At 37.7% G+C, this 19,557-nt stretch overlaps 1 protein-coding gene across 2 annotated transcripts in view; it reads right to left on the bottom strand.

Moving 5' to 3' along the window:
- SBF2 (SET binding factor 2) overlaps nt 1–19,557 on the bottom strand; it is a 305,413-nt gene that overhangs the window by 121,704 nt on the left and 164,152 nt on the right. For both annotated transcript variants that reach the window (XM_084893456.1, XM_084893455.1), the window contains exons 12-13: nt 18,984–19,112; nt 15,262–15,360 (exon numbers count right to left, since the gene is read on the bottom strand). In XM_084893456.1, the coding sequence (XP_084749582.1) occupies nt 15,262–15,360; nt 18,984–19,112 (228 nt within the window). The remainder of the gene's footprint in view (nt 1–15,261; nt 15,361–18,983; nt 19,113–19,557) is intronic.

Genomic DNA, 19,557 nt, shown 5'->3' on the forward strand with positions numbered 1-19,557 from the left:
GCTACACATTCATTCTTCCCTTAAGAGGTTCCTGATAAGCTGAAATTAGATAGAAAACTGTTCTGGCCAGAGCAGCCCTCATGCACCCTTTGTATTCCCCTCTGATGTCATTAGCAAGGGCAGGGAAGAATAAATAGGTAAGTTCCTACGCCAAGACTTCATGATCACCCCTTTCCAAACTATATGGTAACATATTCCTCTTCTAAAATTATTCCTGGATTAACCCAACATCATTGGACTATAGTTTATAAAATGAGTCTTTTCAAATAGCATATTTGTTTTTCTCTGTTCTTTAGACTCAAGTTTAAGGTATGTTTTTAAAAGTTATACATATAAATATTCTAGCCCTGTCTGGTTTGGCTCAGTGGATAGAGAGTCAGCCTGGGGATTGAAAGGTCCCAAGTTCGATTCCAGTCAAGGGCATGTACCTTGGTTGCAGCACATCCCCAGTAGGGGGTGTGCAGGAAGCGGCTGATCAACGTTTCTAACTATCTTTCTCTCTTCCTCTCTGTAAAAAAAAATCAATAAAATATATTTAAAAATATTCTAAAATCCTTTGGGAAGGTATCTTTTTTCAGGATGGGGAGGTAATTCACATGGATTTTAAGGTTTAAATCAGAATCATTTAAAATAAAGTCTTCACTACTTTTGTTACTATTGACACTTGTTTTTTAATAATAAAAATTATGACTTTAAATATATTTCCATGATGTAAGTAATATTCATTATAAAAAAGTTCAAAACATGAAAAATTAAAGTAGAAAAGAAATCTTCTTAGTGATGTCAGATTTTCTAGATATATTTTATCTTTTTCTCTCTTACTATATGTGCTTCTACCTTGGTCCAAAAATGACTTAAGGTGGGTTTAAAAAAGGAGGATACACATATTGCTCAAAATTCTATAATGTGCTAAGTTAATACTAAACTTTATAAAGCAGAACTAAGATCCAAAAATAGTCAAGGCTATTCTGAAGAAGAAAATGAGGGGAAATAAAACTTTCTAGATATCAAAACTCATATAAATCTTTAATAATATAGTATGTTGATTGGTATTAGTGAAGGCCTTAAAAAAACTAATGGAAGAGAGAACCCATAAATAGGACTATGTGTGAAAACATGATAGAGATAGGAGGCACTATAATTCAGATGAAAAGGCTAGACAATTCAATGAGAGAGGGAGTATAAGAAGTACTTTTAATTCATGGTCTCTGATGTTGAACCACCTGGGTCAAATCCCAGTTTAGCACTGTGACATGGTGCAGTTTATTTTAGTTTCCTCATGTGTAATAAAGATAATAATATGGTACCTACTTCATAAGGTTCTTGTGAGGATAGAATGAGTTGTCAAAGAACAGCTTTTAGAACGAACATGTGCATGCGCACATACACACACACTTACTTGCCCAGAATAATTCTCAAAGCTGTTTTCCAAAAGTCTAGGACACATTCATTTGAATAAATATTTAGTCACTTCATATTCTTTGGCATGCCACCAGGCCTCTAAAATATTTTCCCCAGGACTCACATATCACCAGCTACTTGTATTCTAACAGTAATAAAAATAGTACTAAAAAACAGTTTAAATAGAAATCACTAATTAAAGAAAATATATTGCTTTTAGTCATTAATAGTGTTTTTTCTTCATAAGCAATTTGAAATGTCATAAAACAAATGCATACACAATTCAGAATAACAAGCATGTTTTAAAGCAAAGTTCAAAGATGAGGCTATCCTGTAATTCAGTGTTTCTCAAAGTGTGATACGCGTACCCCCAGGGGTACAGGAAGAGTTTGGGGGGGGAGGGGTTACGCGTTGCACAGGAGTTTGGTGGGGATATGCACTGCACCGTGCTTAGCTGCGCCTAATTCTACATTCTCTTGAGTACGAGGGGTACTCAGCGTTATGAAAATTATAGAAGGGGTACACATATGTCAAAAGTTTGGGAAACACTGCAGTGTAATTGAATAGATAGTTTACATAAAAATTCAGGCAATGGGTTAAAGTTACCCATTGTGCTTAGAAGATTCAAAGAGGCTCATGCCCCCAAATCTAGCATGGTTGGTTCTTTGGCTGCTGTGTCTGTGCATTGCTGCCCCCTAATGGTCAGTGTGGTAAACATAAAGGACCACATTCACCCGGCTTTGTCACATTATGACTTCTGAGAAAATAGCAGAAATGATGAGAAGTTTAAGGGTCATTAAACAGTACATATTCTTAGAAACATCTGTTCTTACTCAAAACTCCAAATGCATGTGGGCAAGTCCCTTGAAGATTACTGAGCTCATTAAAAATTGCAGCCCAATTTTGTGTTTGAAACAAGAAAATTCATTATTTTCCAATAGAACAAAAAAGCAGCCAAATTGTCAGGTTTAATTGCAGGGAAATGCAAATGCAAAATAATAATCAAGGAGTTACACAACTGAGCATTTATAGTGACCATGGAAACAATTTTGTCCAAAGCATCTAAGATGAACTGCCCAAGAAAGCTGGCAATTTTGAAGAGGGAATTTTGAAGTTGGATAATGATTTTCAAGAAATGTCTTCATATTCCTGCTGTAAGGGCACACTATAGTAATGGGAGGTACGATTTTCTCAGACTTAAAAAAATGACATACATACCATCTGGTATGGAAACATGGATTTTTCTCCTTTCTTGTAAAGCTAAATGAGAATATGCCTAGGGCCTAAAGAAAACGAGGCTGAGAACAACTTCAAACAAAAGCACAGCAAAGCAAAACAAAACAAAAACCCCAACCCCTACTGGAAATTCAAAGTAGGCAACCACTGCAATAGGGGCGGGGGGGGGGGGGGGGGGGGGGGGGGGGGGGAGAATTTCCTCCTTCACATTGGTCTCAGCAGTGAATGACAAATCAATGTGACCTTGTTAGAGGTACCAAGTTTTCCATATTAATTTAGACATTTAGTAATTATTTAATATGTACCAGTTGTACCTAGAGCTATGTAGAATAGCGAGTTACACAAATTCATTTAAATACCATTGAAACCAATCCTATCACTGGACTAAGTTAAACACTGACAAAATGTAGCTAAACATTTTAGAGTTTCCTGGCTGTGAACACGGTATTGATGGAATGAAACATTCTCAATTTCTCATCTTCATAAGCATTTTAATGATCATCTAATTGAATTAATGTCTCATCCTTAATATCAATACAAATAAATTTGGTGTATGACTTGAATATCTAATGTGCTGGTTGCCTAATAGAGGGTTTTCAACATTTTGGGCTGAATAATTTTTTGGAGGGGGAGTGTCTTGTATATTGTAAGATGTTTAGAAGCATCCCTAACCTCTACCTATCAGAGTCAGTAGTACACCCTCTCCAGTTAGGCCAACAAAAAATGTCTCTAGATACTGCCAACTTTCTGGGGGAAGGGATTGTCCCTGCTGAGAAACAGTGTTCTAATTCATGTCCCTGCTGAGAAGCACTGTTCTAATTTTAGCTGAAAACTTCATATTCTTTTTTTTAAAAAATAAATCTTTATTGTTCATATTATTACAAATGTTTCTTCATTCCCCGCCCCCCCCCCCCATTGCTCCCCTCCACCAGGTTCCCACCCCACCCTCTGCCCTTTCCCCATCCCCCATTGTCCTCATCCATAGGTGCACAGTTTATGTTCAGTCTCTTCCCACACTCCCCTCTCCCCTTTTCCCTGAGAATTGTCAGTTCACTCCCCTTCCATACCTCTGATTCTGTTATATTCACCAGTTAATATTGTTCATCAGATTTTTTTTTAATTCCCTTGGTTTTTAGATTCACTTGTTCATAGTCAGGTATTTGTTGTTCATAGTTTTTATCTTTATTTACTTTCTCTTCCGAAAGAACCTCCTTCAGCAATTCATATAATTCTGGTTTGGGGTGATGAACTCCTTTAGCTTTTTATTTTATTTTATTAGTGAAGCTCTTTATCTGGCCTTCGATTCTGAATGATAGCTTTGCTGGATAGATTATCTTTGGCTGTAGGTTCTTACTATTCATCACCTTGAATATTTCTTGCCATTCCCGTCTGGCCTGCATGGTTTCTGTTGAGAAATCAGCTGACAATCGTATAGGTGCTCCTTTATAGGTAACTACCTGCTTTGCTCTTGTTGCTTTTAATATTCTCTCTTTGTCTTTTGCTCTTGGATTTTTAATTATGATTTGTCTGGTGCGGTCCTCTTTGGATTCCTTTTGTTTGGAGTTCTGTGCGCTTCTTGGACTTGTAAGTCTAATTCTCTCACCAGATGGGGGAAGTTTTCTGTCACTATTTCTTTCAGTATGTTTTCGATATCTTGCTCTCTCTCATCTTCTGGGACCCCCATAATTCTGGTGTTGGTTCGCTTGAAGATGTCCCAGAGGTTTCTTACATTATCTTCAACTTTCTGGATTCTCTTGTCTTCTTGCTTCTGCGGAGAAGTGTCTTCTGGCTCTTTATGTTCCAAATCTTTGACTTGATTCTTGCAATCTTCCATTCTGTTTTTAGGACTCTGTATAATATTTTTTATTTCAGACAATGTATTCTTTATTTCTTGTTGATCCCTTATTATTTCTTGTTGATCCCTTATTATTTCTAGTTGATCCCTTTTCATATCCTCATAGGTCTTATCGACCTTTTCTAGGACATTCTTGAAAAACCTTATAAGCATGGTTTTGAACTCTATATCCAGTCGCTTCTTTTCCTCCATTTCTTTTGTTTGTGAACTGTTTCCTTGTTTCGGCATTTTCACAGCTTCCCTGAGTTGGTAGGGTGCTAAGGTGTCCTATATAGTTCAGTGAGTCAGCCTCCCAGTTACCTGAGGTGGACAGTCTTGGTTTAGCCCTTTGTGGGCTGTGTGTGCAGTCTTGTTGTTAAGCCTTGCTTGTTGTTGGTATCACTGGGAAGCGTTGATCTCCAAGCCAATTGGCTATGAGGATCAGAAGTGTCTCAGCTAAGAGGGTTTCTGTATTCCGCTTGAATGGGGTGGAGTCTCGGGGTGGCACAGATAAGCTTTGTTGAATCCCGCACAATTAGTTGCAGGCGCACGCACCTCTTTGGTATAGGCGCAGACAAGCTTTAGATTCCTGTCTGTCACTCCCTAGGAGAGTCCCATTCACTACGAACGAGAAAGCTAGCTACTGGAAGGGCTTCCGTGCTCTGCTTGGATGGGGTGGAGTCTCAGGTAGTGCAGACAAGCTTTATTCAGCCCCTCCCAACGAGGGTCTGGTTTCTGAGTCCCGCAGTAATGGCCGCTGGCTTCACACACCTCCGAGAGATCTCTGCCCATTGCCTGACAGTCTGGCCTCTCCCTGTCTGGGGCCGTCTATCAGAGCAATAGGGCGGTTCTGTTTTCCTCCCGAACAAGAAAACCAGCCACGCGTTAGCGCGCAGGGAGTAAGCCAGCAGCGAACTCGGCCCGCCCTCTCCGCTCCACAAACAAGCCGGCAGCGAAGTCGGGTGGCCGCCTTTTCGAGCGCAGTTCTCCGCACCTTCTCAGTTCCTGAGGTTCAGCGTGTCTTCTCTCTCCTTCCCAGATGGTAGAGCCTCCTTTCAGCCAGCTGTCCGGCGCTTCAGGGTGATGTTTCCCTTGTTTTTCAGTTCTAAATTCAAATTTGTTGTGGTAGGCTGCATTCGGGTGTCTACCTTATCCTGCCATCTTGGTTTCTCCTCGAAAACTTCATATTCTAATCCAAATACTATTTTTGTTGCTATTAATCCTCATTTGCAGATGTTTTTTCCATAGATTCTCAAAGACAAAAAAAGGAGATGGGGAGGGAAAGAGACAGAAAAGAGAGAGAGAGAAGGAAAGAAACTTCGATGTGAGAGACACATTGATTGGTTGCCTCCCACAGGCACCCTGAGGAAGCTGGGGATTAAACCTGCAACCCAGGTATGTGCCCCTGTCTGGAATCAAACTCAAGACCCTCCAGTTCGAGGATTGACACTTTAACCACCACTTCAGCCTGGACTAAGATAAGTACTGTTTTTATAAGTACTCAGGAAGCAAATAGTGACTAGTTAAGAGACCTATATTCTCACCTATTGATATGCAAATTAAAACCATAATAAGATACCACCACACAACTATTTCAATGGCTAAAAACAAAAAACTAAGGATACAAAGTGTTGCTGAAGATATGGAGCAAATGGAACTCTCATCTATTGCTGGAGGAAATGCAAAATGATACAGACACCAGGGAAGTATTTCAGTTCTTTAAAAAAAAAAAAATATATATATATATATATATTTTAATTGATTTCAGAGAGAAAGGGAAAGGGAAAGATAGAAACATCAAGGATGAGAGAGAATCATTGATCAACTGCCTCCTGTATGCCCCACACTGGGGATCTAGCCTCCAACACAGACCAGGAATTGAGCCATGACCTCCTGGTTCATAGGTTGCTGCTCAATCACTGTGCCACACTGGTTGGGCTCCTAGTTTTTATAGAGTTAACATTCTGTTACCAGTATCCTACTCCTAAATATTTACCCAAGAGAAGTTAAAAATTACGTACATACAAAAACCTATGCAAATGTTTAGGGTGGTTTTATTCATAATTTCCAAAACTGTCCTTCATTAGTCAACATATAAATAAAACTTTGGTACATCCATGCAATGGCATGCTATTCAACAATCAAAAGGAATTAACAACAGATTTAAGTAGTGACATGGGTGAATCTAAAATGCATTTTGCTAAGTGAAAGAAATCAAACTAAAAAAACTACGTAACGACAGACAGACAGCGTATTAGTTATGAAGAGTTTGGGGTGGTGGGAGAACATGTCAATAAGGGCACATTAGGGAAAATTTTCGAGTAAAATAATGGCAAATATTCTGTTCTCACTATGGTGGTGGTAGTTGTGTACTTCACTCATTTGTCATAGAACAGTAAATTTAAAAAGTGCAAATTTTGCTATATGAAAATTTATCATTGTAAAGCTGACTTAAAAATCACAAACAAACCAGACAGCATAGGAAAAAGAGTTTGGTTTTTATGTTTTTGGTTAGGGGCCTCATTTTCTCATAATAATCTAAACAAGTTGTTTATGTTTTGATTCCTTAAGACTAAGATGATTACAATGTTTTACCCCTTTACTTTTAAGAAAACTGTCAGACAAATTATACCATCTAGCTAATATTTATGTACTATTGCAGATGCAAAACAAGTTAAAAAAAAACCTGCACTATATAAAACAGTAAAACACATGTCCACCTAATTAATTACCTGATGCTGTGAAATGGAGGTTTTATAAAATTCTTGTCCTATCTTAAAATTCTCATGTTGTGTGCAGTTAGTGGTCCTTTATGAGTGTATGTCAAAAATCATAGGGATAGAGTGGTAAGTAGCTAAATGTGCTGTCATTCAGACACTGAAGATTCTGAAAGCCAAGGTGGGTGGACCCAGTATTATCAACTGGGCAAGGAAAGAAAAGCTGTAAAAATATATAGCCAATAATCTTCATCTTATAAACCTTATTAATGCTTACGGTACCCAATTTGTCTGTACTGGAGTTATTCCTTTTCTTCTCCTTCATTCCACTTTCCTATTCCCCTCCTCCACCAGTCACCAAATATATTTTTTAATTATTTAGAGAGCTCCAGAAAGTCAAAATAGTAGCTAAACCCAGTTACAATTTATCCTATTCACATTTGCTCACAATCCTACAATCCATTCCTACTCACGAGGAATATAGAGGAGTGGCAAGAAGAAACTGAAAAAGGTCGGTCCACTTTTGAGGTATTTCAAAGGGAAGTAAAGGAGAGACGCTAGATACACATATCAGACCTCAGTGCAATAAAATATTTACAATCATCGAATGAAACCACCAGGTCCCAATTATAACCCAATAATAAGAAAACAATCAAATTATATGGTTGTCTCTTGCTTACCAGAGGAAATTCTAGAAATTTGATTTAAGAAAACTGACTACAAAAATGGAACTATCTGGGTGATTTTCCTTGCATCGAGACCATCCTCCCTCCCTCCCTTCAACTTCCTGCATGACCATCATGCTCTCCTTTCTAACTTGGTCAAGTATTTACTTCAGGAATGTTGGGGCCATCAAGAACTTTAAATTCTTAAAACTAGAAAGAGTTATAGGAAGTCTGATGACAATCCATTGGTTAAGTCTCAAATTCTCACTTATCGTGTATCCTCCTCTCAAGGATATTCGGGGAATCATGTATCTAGAAAATGCTGGCAATAGTAGGTGCCGAACAAACACATACTGAATAAATGGAATTAAATAAAATGAAATAGAATTGGATTGTGGAAGGAAAAAAGTCCAATAAGGGCTCAAGAATGTAGAGTTCATTTGAAGGGCGATTCCACCTCCTACTAGTCAAACAGTCCCTCGTGATGACCTCTTAACAGTGTTAAAGAACAGGGGTTGTTCATGCTTTGCATTCACCTTTAAGTATATAATTAGTAGATATTTATTTTACTGCAGTTTTCTTTTTTGTGTTAGCTTAGTGTTAGCTATGTATCACAAATTTAAGGTCTAGAATGGCAAAAAAATTTTATTTATTTATTTTTTATTTTTTTATTTATTTTTTTTTAATTTTTATTTTTAATATATTTTATTGATTTTTTTTTTTACCCCCTCCCTCCCTCCCACACAACCCTTCCCTCCCCAGAGTTTTGTGTCCATTGGTTGCACTTATATGCATGTATACAAGTCCTTCAGTTGATTTATTATCTCCCCCAGATCTTCCTCCCGTCCCCGCTGTAACTTGACAGTCTACTTGTTGATATACTGTCTCTATATCTATCTTATGGTTCACCAGATTATAATGTTCTTTATTATCCACAAATGAGTGAGGTCATGTGGTATTTCTCTTTCATTGATTGGCTTATTTCACTCAGCATGATGGTCTCCAATTCCATCCAGGATGCTGCAAATGATGAGAAATCCTTCTTTTTTATGGCAGCATAGTATTCCATTGTGTAGATGTACCATAGTTTTTGGATCCAATCATCTGCTGACGGACACTTAGGCTGTTTCCAAATTCTGGCTATTGTAGATTGTGCTGCTATGAACATAGGGGTGCATATATCCTTTCTGATTGGTGTTTCAAGTTTCTTGGGATATATTCCTAGAAGTGGGATTACTGGGTCAAATGGGAGTTCCATTTTCAGTTTTTTGAGGAAACTCCACACTGTTCTCCACAGTGGTTGCACCAGTCTACATTCCCACCAGCAGTGCACGAGGGTTCCTTTTTCTCCGCAACCTCGCCAACACTTGTCGTTTGTTGATTTGTTGATGTTGGCCATTCTGACAGGTGTGAGATGGTACCGCATTGTTGTTTTGATTTGCATCTCTCGGATAATTAGTGACTTTGAGCATGTTTTCATGTGCTTTTTGGCCTTCCTTCTGTCTTCTTTTGAAAATATTCTATTTAGGTCCATTGCCCATTTTTTAATTGGATCATTCATCTTCCTTTTATTTAGTTGTATAAGCTGTTTGTAGATGTTGGAGATTAAACCTTTATCAGTGGTAACATTTGCAAATATGTTCTCCCACACAGTGGACTTTCTTGTTGTTTTGTTGATGGTTTCTTTTGCTGTAAAGAAGCTTTTTATTTTGATGAAGTCCCATTTGTTTATTTTCTCTTTAGCTTGCATTGCACTAGGGGTAGTATCAGTGAAGAAGTTTTTTTGGCATACGTCTGAGATTTTGTTGCCTGTGGATGCTTCAAGTATTTTTATGGTTTCCCGTCTGATGTTTAAGTCCTGTATCCATTTTGAGTTTATTTTTGTGTATGGTGTAAGTTGGTGATCTAGTTTCATTCTTTTGCATGTATCTGTCCAATTTTCCCAACACCATTTATTGAAGAGACTGTCTTGACTCCATTGTATATTAGTGCCTCCTTTGTCAAATATTAATTGAGCATAGTGATTTGGGTTGATATCTGGGTTCTCGATTCGATTCCATTGATCTATATGTCTGTTTTTGTGCCAGTACCAGGCTGTTTTGAGAACAGTGGCTTTGTAATACAGTTTGAAGTCTGGTATTGAGATACCTCCTACTTTACTCTTCTTTCTCAGGATTGCTGTGGCTATTCGGGGTCTTTTATTGTTCCAAATGAACTTTTGGAGAGTTCTTTCTAGGTCAGTGAAATATGCCGTTGGTATTTTAATGGGGAGTGCATTGAACTTATAGATTGCTTTAGGAAGTATGGACATTTTGATGATGTTGATTCTACCAATCCATGAACATGGTATGTTCTTCCATCTGTTTACATCTTCCTCTATTTCTTTTTTCAGTGTCGTGTAGTTTTCCGCGTATAGGTCCTTTACTTCCTTAGTTAAGTTTATTCCTAGGTATCTTAATTTTTTTGGTGCGATCGTAAATGGAATTGCTTTTTTAGTCTCTGTTTCTATAAACTCACTGTTGGTGTATAGAAATGCCATAGATTTCTTAGTGTTAATTTTGTATCCTGCTACATTGCCAAATTCATTTATTAAGCCAATTAGTTTTTTAATGGAGTCTTTTGGGTTTTTTATATACAATATCATGTCGTCTGCAAATAAGGATAACTTTACTTCTTCTTTTCCAATTTGGATGCCTTTTATTTCCTCCTCTTGTCTAATTGCAATGGCTAGTACTTCCAGTACTATGTCAAAGAGGAGTGGCGATAGTGGGCATCCCTGTCTTGTTCCTGTTCTTAGAGGGAATGGTTTTAGTTTTTGCCCATTGAGTATGATGTTGGCTGTGGGTTTATCATATATAGCTTTTATTACGTTGAGGTATGATCCATGTACTCCCACCTTGTTAAGAGTTTTTATCAGGAAAGGGTGTTGGATTTTATCAAATGCTTTTTCTGCATCAATTGATATGACTATATGATTTTTATCTTTCAACTTGTTTATGTGATGTATCACGTTTATTGATTTGCGGATATTGTACCAACCTTGCATTCCTGGTATAAATCCTACTTGGTCATGGTGTATGATCTTTGTGATGCTCTGCTGGAGCCGATTTGCTAGAATTTTGTTGAGGATTTTGGCATCTATGTTCATGAGGGATATTGGCCTGTAATTCTCTTTCATTGAGTTGTCTTTATCGGGTTTTGGTATTAGGGTGATGCTGGCTTCATAGAAGGAGTTTGGAAGTGTTCCTTCCTCTTGAATTTTTTGGAATAGTCTGAGGAGGATAGGTTTTAGTTCTTCCTTGAATGTTTGGTAAAACTCTCCTGTGAAGCCATCTGGCCCTGGGCTTTTGTTTGCTGGAAGCTTTTTGATGACTGTTTCAATTTCTTCCCAAGTCACTGGTCTATTGAGATTTTTAGATTCTTCCTGATTGAGTTTTGGAAGTTTGTATTTTTCTAGGAATATGTCCATTTCCTCCAGGTTGTTCAGTTTGTTGGAATAGAGTTGTTCGTAGTATTTTGTAACAATCCGTTGTATTTCGGTGGGGTCTGTTGTTATTTCACCTCTTTCATTTCTGATTTTGTTTATTTGGGTCCTCTCTCTTTGTTTCTTGGTTAGCCTGGCTAGAGGTCCATCTATCTTGTTTATTCTTTCAAAGAACCAGCTCTTGGTTTTGTTGATCTTATGTATTGTTTTTTTGGTCTCTATGTCGTTTATCTCTGCTCTGATTTTTGTTATTTCCTTCCTTCTGCTTACACTGGGTTTTTCTTGTTGCTCCTTTTCTAACTCCTTGAGTTGTAGAGTTAGATCATCTGTTACTATTTTTTCTAGTTTTTTGCAATAGGCTTGTAAGGATATGAACTTCCCTCTCAAAACTGCTTTTGCTGTGTCCCAAAGATTTTGGATTGTTGTGCTTTCATTGTCATTTGTTTCCAGGATGTTTTTAATTTCTTCCTTGATTTCTCTGGTAACCCAGTCCTTGTTTAATAGCAAGCTGTTTAGTCTCCATGTGTTTGATTTCTTTGGATTATTTTTATTGTAGTTAATTTCCAGTTTTATGCCATTATGGTCTGAGAAGATACTTGATATGATTTCTATCTTCTTGAATTTGAAGAGACTTTGCCTATGTCCCAAAATGTGGTCTATCTTTGAGAATGTCCCATGTGCACTTGAGAAGAATGTATATTCTGTGGCTTTGGGGTGGAGTGTCCTGAAGATGTCAATTAATTCCATCTGGTCTAGTGAGTCATTTAGGATTGATATTTCTTTGCTGATTTTTTGTTTAGATGATTTGTCGAAGGGTGACAGTGGGGTATTAAAATCTCCTACTATGATTGTATTGCTATTAATCTCTCCCTTAATGTCCTCTAGCAGTTTTTTAATGTATTTGGTTGCTCCTGTATTGGGTGCATATATATTTACCAGGGTTATTTCTTCTTGTTGGATTGTTCCCTTTAGTATTATGAAGTGACCTTCATTATCTCTTGTTATGTCCTTCACTCTGAGATCTAATTTGTCAGATATAAGTATTGCTACCCCAGCTTTTTTTTCATTTCCATTTGCCTGGAAAACTTTTTTCCATCCCTTCACCCTCAGTCTGTGTGCATCTCTTTTTCTGAGGTGGGTTTCTTGTAGACAACAGATGTATGGGTCTTGTTTTCTTATCCAATCTGTTACCCTATGTCTTTTGATTGGAGCATTTAATCCATTTACATTTAAGGTTATTATTGATAGGTACTCATTTGACGCCATTTTTATTCTATACCCGTGTTCTTTCTTCACTTCTTATTTCTTTATTTTTACAGTAGACCCTTTAGCATTTCTTGCATTGCTGGTTTGGTGGAGATAAATTCCTTCAGTCTTTTTTTGTCTGTGAAGCTCCTGATTTCCCCTTCAATTTTGATTGATAGCCTTGCTGGGTACAGTATTCTTGGATTCAGACCCTTCCTTTGCATGACTTTGTATATTTCATCCCATTCCCTTCTGGCCTGATAAGTTTCTGTTGAGAAATCAGTTGCTAGTCTGATGGGGGTTCCTTTGTATGTAACTTTCTGTCTCTCTCTGGCTGCTTTTAAGATTCTTACTTTGTCGTTGTTGTTTGCCAATTTAATTATAATGTGCCTTGGAGTCTGTCTTCTGGGATTCATTTTGCTTGGGACTCTGCGGGCATCTTGTATTTGTGTGGGTTTTTTCTTTTCTATTTCAGGAAAGTTTTCTGTCATTATTTCTTGAAATACTTTTTCCATGTCTACCTCAGTTTCCTTTCCTTCTGGAACCCCTATTATTCGAATATTATTTTGTTTTGTTTTGTCCCAAAGCTCCCGTAGGCTCTCCTCCTGCTTTTTAATCTTTTTTTCTAGAAGTTGCTCTACTAGAATGGCAAAAAAATTTTTTTTAATTTCTTCACTAATGTGGCTTGGCATACTCCCTAACATGCATTGTGTACTCAGTCTTGTAACAGGACAAATGCGTGTCAGAAACCCAGCTCTGGTCACTTACTGGCTATAAAATTTTGCAGTTCTGGAATAGGTTTGCAAAAATCTAAGAAATAAACATTCAGTATTAAAGGAATCAGTCCCAGAGTATCAAATACTGACCCCCAGTTATTATTATTTTTTTTTTTTTTACTTTTCAAAATATATCAATAAATCATTCCAAGTGGGCAAGGAAAAAAGCTTTTTGATATTCAGTTTTCTCACTTATCAACATCAATATCACTATCTATCTCAAAGGATATAGGATAACTTCCAAGATCATATGTTAAAATACGTTAAAGTGCTTTAAAAACCAACTATAAAATCAGCCATTGGAAGTACCACATTTTTTTCCAGCTGAAGATGAGCCAGCCTAATGGAAGTGAATGAACATCAACTTAGGAATTGGATAGATAAAAATTCCTGGATTTAAAATCTGGATTCAATTATTTAATAGGCATTTACAATCCTGAGCCAATTATCCCCAGTAAAATGTAGGTAATGACACCTATATCTTATATAATTATATGAGGATTAGAGATGATATACTATGTACAGTGCTTAACCCCATTCCTGGCATGTTGCTTTAAACATTCAATATTTATTATTATTAATACAATAAGTCAAAAGAACTGTCCCATGTGTTCATGCTATACATTAGTTGTACACAGCCATCATAAATGGCAAAGACCAGCACAGAACACAAGTTTTCCTTCTGGCAGATTACCCCTCCAAGTTCCATCATACTGATCAAGAAATAGATTTATTACAGTATTGGACAGTTATATATGGAGTTTAGGGTATCTGCCTAAAGTATATACTTTAAAGTAACTTCAGAAATAAAATTCATAAATAATTGAATAAAGAAACACAACTTGGTTCTCAGATTTTGAAGGAATGTGACTAACAATGACCCAAAATCCAAAAACGTGCACCTATGCAAATCATTACGTTAAACAATACCAGGATATGGGTTCCTCATTCTTCTTAACTATTCTTCTGAGAAATATTTCCACCCTACCTAGTTTGGCTCAGTGGATAGAGTGTCATCCTGTGGATTGAAGGGTCCCGAGTTGGGGGCTCGATCCCCAGTGTGGGGCATGCAGGAGGCAGCTGATCAACGATTCTTTCTCATCACTGATATTTCTATCCCTCTCCTTCTCCCTTCCTCTCTGGGGTTGGGGAAGGAAAAATACTTCCCTCAAATTTCCTCTTACTTTCCTTTTTTTTTTTTTAGTAAAAGGATTCGACTCTGTAAAAGCTTTATAAGCAGAGGAAGGAGTTGTAATCATTAGCCATTTTTCCACATGCACATAACCACCCTATCATTTTAGGTTATCTTCTTTCTTGGTACCCAAATTATTACTTCACACCTTACCAGTGTGAAACATCAATCTTTTACACTTATGGCATTTCTGTTATATGGAGAATATTTTCACCCTTGAGTTTTTGTAGTTGGTGACTGGGCAATCTTCTGTCTTCTAGCTTTTCATGCCCTGTTTGTTCAAAACAATTCAACTCAAATCATTTTCCTGATCCAGTGGACCCTCACTAAAGCGTGGGACAGGGACAGTTGTGTCTGAGGTAGTTTTGGTCTCCAATGGGTATAATACTTATGTCTTAAAATGCCCAATATACTTTTAAGAAGTTAGAAACCTAAATGAAAATCACAATGAGGGCAAATGACAAATGGTAAATTGTAACTAAGAAGTTTTCATAATGCAATAATTGACAGGAACATTGTTAAAAAAAAATAATAAGATCTATTTTGATACATAGTAGCAACCATAATATCTTGTTAACTTATAGTCCCAAAGGTCTGAAGTTAGAACAAGAAGATTATCACTGGATAGATGAAGCTTTTCAGTTTCTCAAACAAAATAATTTATTAGCACTTTAAAAATTAATGACTATCTAAATAAATATACTTACTTACATTTTTGAACAGTTGCTCAGCAAGTTCTCTGACATGCTTTATCATCTTCAGTGGGTTATTTTCTTCAACTTTAATTCGCTCTACCTCAAAAGCTACCAGCTTGAAAAAAGAATGAAATGGCAAAACATCAATTCTAAGATATGCTGAATTAGAAAACTGTGATAATTTCTTATCATTACAAACCAAGAAGATTCCAAAATATATACTATTACTAAAATAATATTTTAGATTTTTGCTGGGCTTCACCACTATTCTAGATGCATGGAGTCTATCCAGTCATTGGATAGTTCAGTGGTCTCCCCCTGATGATTTAGGGCCCTATTTCCTCTTGGAAAAGTCATTTCTGGATCTCAGAGACCCTTTCATTCTCCAGGCCTCACTTAGACATTTCTCATTTTGAGAAGTGTGGGTGGTCAGAACATGTCCCTAACTCACAAAACACGAACCAAATGTTTAAGTCAGGTCATTCAGATGCTGGTTCCAGCTCTGCTAACAGTGAAATTTGGAAAAACTCCTAAGCTCCAGTTTCTTCATCTCTAATGTAAGATGGAGGAACAAGACGATCTTTAGGCTCCTTCCAGTTCCCAAGTTATATAAACTCTAATCCATGTCCCTACTAAATAACTAGCTGGGAGAACTGGGAGAGTGTATATACTTGGAGTAGAGAGAAGAGTACTTACAGGAAAAAAATGAATAAGGAGGAGTGGGAAGATGGATGAATTTTTTAAAAAGGTTATAAGACATTTTCTTCTAGGAACTATTAGATTTACTGGAATAGACAGACATTTAAAACCACGACTTCACCTATTCTAGGCCAGGATTCAGAAAGACTGTCAAACAAGGGCAAACACTTTTCCTTCTAACAGGCCTATTTGATGGAGTGTGGGAATAAGCTCCATAATCCTTTGTGGGGTAGGCTGCCCAAGCTAAATGAGAACAAGGATCCCGTTCCCAGAAGCACACAACTTTCCTACAAAGCACACTCTAATGCAAACCAACTAAGCGGCCAAAGATGACAGACAAGAAATTACTTAGGTCTGATGTCTCATTGCTTTTAGGCACTTGACAAGGATACATATGAACTGGTTTTCAAGTAATATCAACAAGATGTCAAAAATCATCATTGCTGGCAGAACCTAGAACAGGATGAACACTAAGAGACGCAATAGGAATCTTGGACAAGGTCCTTGCCTTATCATTGTTTCTAATCTAAAGGATATATGTATCTTATGTCTATAAAAGCACATAATCTTCCTGAATAATAGACAAACATGTAAATTGACCATACATCCACTATGCCCACAGCCAATCAGAGTAAGTATGCAAATTAGAAGGCCAAAGATGGCAGCCGCCCAGGAGTGGCCAGGCGGGGCAGGACGCTTGCTATGAGAGGGAGGGCAGGAGGCAAAGAAGAGAAATGCTGCAGCAAAGACAAGACTGCAGATTCCAGAGTCTGCAGCAAAGGCGAAGATGGCAGACTCTGGCTAGAGTCTGCAGCGAAGACAAAGATGGCAGACTCCGGCTGGAGCGAATGCCTGGGTCCCAGATGCCGGAGGAAAACCAGTGCTGGCAGCCAAGGAAAGGAAGGCCTATTGCACAAATCTCTTCGTGTAACCAGCCTCTAGTAAAAGATAAGCTGCCAGATGAAGTTAGAGATACAAAATTAAGCTCAATGTAGACTAGTAGACCTCCAATGTACTCTGGGGAGGTGGTAAAATAAGAGCAAAGTATGAAGAATGGCTGGTCAATCAGACTGAAAGGTAGAGGGAGAGCACTCCAGGCAAGGGAAGGATGTACAAAAATAGTCAGAGGCTGTAGCAAGCAAGTTTTTTTTTTTTAATTAATTTATATAAATTATTAGTTGTGACGAAACTGCCAGAAGGGAGAATTTGGATAGAAAAGAAAGGGGATATATAAACAAATATTACTATTCAAAATGCTTCAGAGACTAATAAAATGAGCTAGAAAAGAGTATGAAGAGCATATAATTTAACTCCAAAAACATTATGTCTCAATTACTTAGGATCTATACCAGGGGTCCTCAAACTTTTTAAAGTGGGGGCCAGATCACGGTCCCTCAGAGAGCTGGAGGGCCGGACTATATGAACTACTAATTCCTACTGTAACACCTTGGCTGCGCTCACTGCCCAAAAAACCTGGCGGGCAGGATCAGACTCCCCTGGGGGCTGCATGTGGCCCGCGGGCCGTAGTTTGAAGACCCCCTGATCTATACTAATATACTAAAGGCTGATATCTATACTAATAAAAGGGTAATATGCTAATTAGACTGGGTCAACCGGACATCTTCCAGATGTCTGGTCCTCCTTCCGGACAAAGCCACAGTAGTGGGGGCCGAGGTAGAGACGGTTAGGGGTGATCAGGCCAGCAGGGGAGCAGTTAGGGGCGATCAGGTCAGTCGGTTAGGGGTGATCAGGCAGACAGGCAAAGTGATTATGGGTGATCAGGCAGGCAGGTGAGTGGTTAGGAGCCAGCAGTCCAGGATTGCAAGAGGGATGTCCGACTGCTGGTTTAGGCCCAATCCTACAGAGGGGTCCTGGACTGGAGAGGGTGCAGGCCAGGGTGAGGGACTCCCCCACAAACAAATTTCATGCAACAGACCTCTAGTATGTTAATATTAGATAACCAATGACCAATCATATTTAATGTTGGTATTAGAACTGTAAGAAATAATAGTCCACCTCAGGGCAATTGCTCCTAAGTCCTCATATAATTTTTTCTACTATTAATTAAAGCATTTGGTGCAATTCTCCATACTCAGAATTAAAACATGTGCCTCTTCTTTCAATCTCACCTGTGAATACTTAATTATCTCTATATAAGAAAAATAAAAGATCCTTTTCTGAACCAAGGATCTTTAAAACCTTGAGTCCTACCTTCTTTACATAAAATAAAATCAGCAACTCCAAAATATGATCACTATTATTATTCTCCACTAGCTTGGGTGCTAGGAATGTTTTCTTTTACAGACTTCAAGTAACTTTACATTTATTGGTTCAAGCACAGTGCTCTTTCAGAAACTGAAATTGGAATAACATTTTTCATTCTATCTACCAGAATGGACTTCTATGAAAATAGTTTAATGGTAAATGGAAAGATGCATTAAAATAAGAGAAATCAGAATGAACACAAAATAGCATCTGTATTTTAACTCACATCTATTCTAACTTTCCCTTTCTAAGGCCAATTCCTTGGTGATAGAGACTTAAACCTGTCTTTTATATAGTTAATATCTCCCAAGGGAGCTATTATGGATATCAGGAAGAATGCTACTAAGCTAAATTATGTCTCTAGGACCCTGAGAGACAATATATAACTGCTTAAAGTCATATATCTACTCATTAAACTTTGACTTTTTCTCTATGAAACCAATAAAGGAATTGTGTTATTACCTTCAAAAATAAATGTTCTACTTACACAATCACTGTCAATTTTTTCAAAAAGATTTTAATCAACAATTTAAAATTAAGTTTTCAAGATTTTATGTATGTCTGAGATATCCTATAGTTCTATTTTTTATAATTATATTTTCACATTTTAAATATCAAGATCTGATAAGCATAATAGTAATAATATTTGGATTATTTTATATTTAATGTATAACATAGTTATAATTTTGATTAAAAGTTTAAAATATTACTTCTCTACTTTGTACCATTTTAATTTTGTCTGTAAATAATGTATTCATTTGATAAAAACTATACCTCGTCAAAGAGATCACAGGATCTATAGGGAGGGCCTCTTTCTGAAACAAAACCTGCAAATGCCATTCCATTGAGAACTTTAGTGAGGAAATCATTTTCAATCAAACCACGCTGCCCCAAGAAAGCTGTCTGTAAAGAAAGAAAATGTGAAATGAATAATTTATCACTGAGTAATGAATGGAACACAAAACAAAATAAATCTATCTATATGTATAAAAGCCTAAGCGACCATCAACAGTTTGACCGGTTGACTGTTCGCCTGGCAGCTATGACGCAAAATGACTACCAGGGGGCAGACGGTCTGACCAGTAGAGGAGGAGGAAGGAGCTTGATTCCTCGTGAAATTGGCCATGGGTTGGGTTGCTGCTGGGGGGAGGGCGGAAAGAGAGTAACCAAAGATCTTATATAAATACTAGAGGCCCAGTGCACGGGATTTGTGCACTAATGGGGTCCCTAAGCATGGCCTGCGGGAATCAGGGCTGAAACTGGCTCTCTGACATCTCCTGAGAGGTCCCAAATTGCAAGAGGGTGCAAGCTAGGCCAAGGGACCCAACAAGCACCAGGGCTCTAGTAG

This window comes from Pipistrellus hanaki, assembly GCF_964339955.1.
Source record: "Pipistrellus hanaki genome assembly, chromosome: 9".
NCBI classification, from domain to species: domain Eukaryota; kingdom Metazoa; phylum Chordata; class Mammalia; order Chiroptera; family Vespertilionidae; genus Pipistrellus; species Pipistrellus hanaki.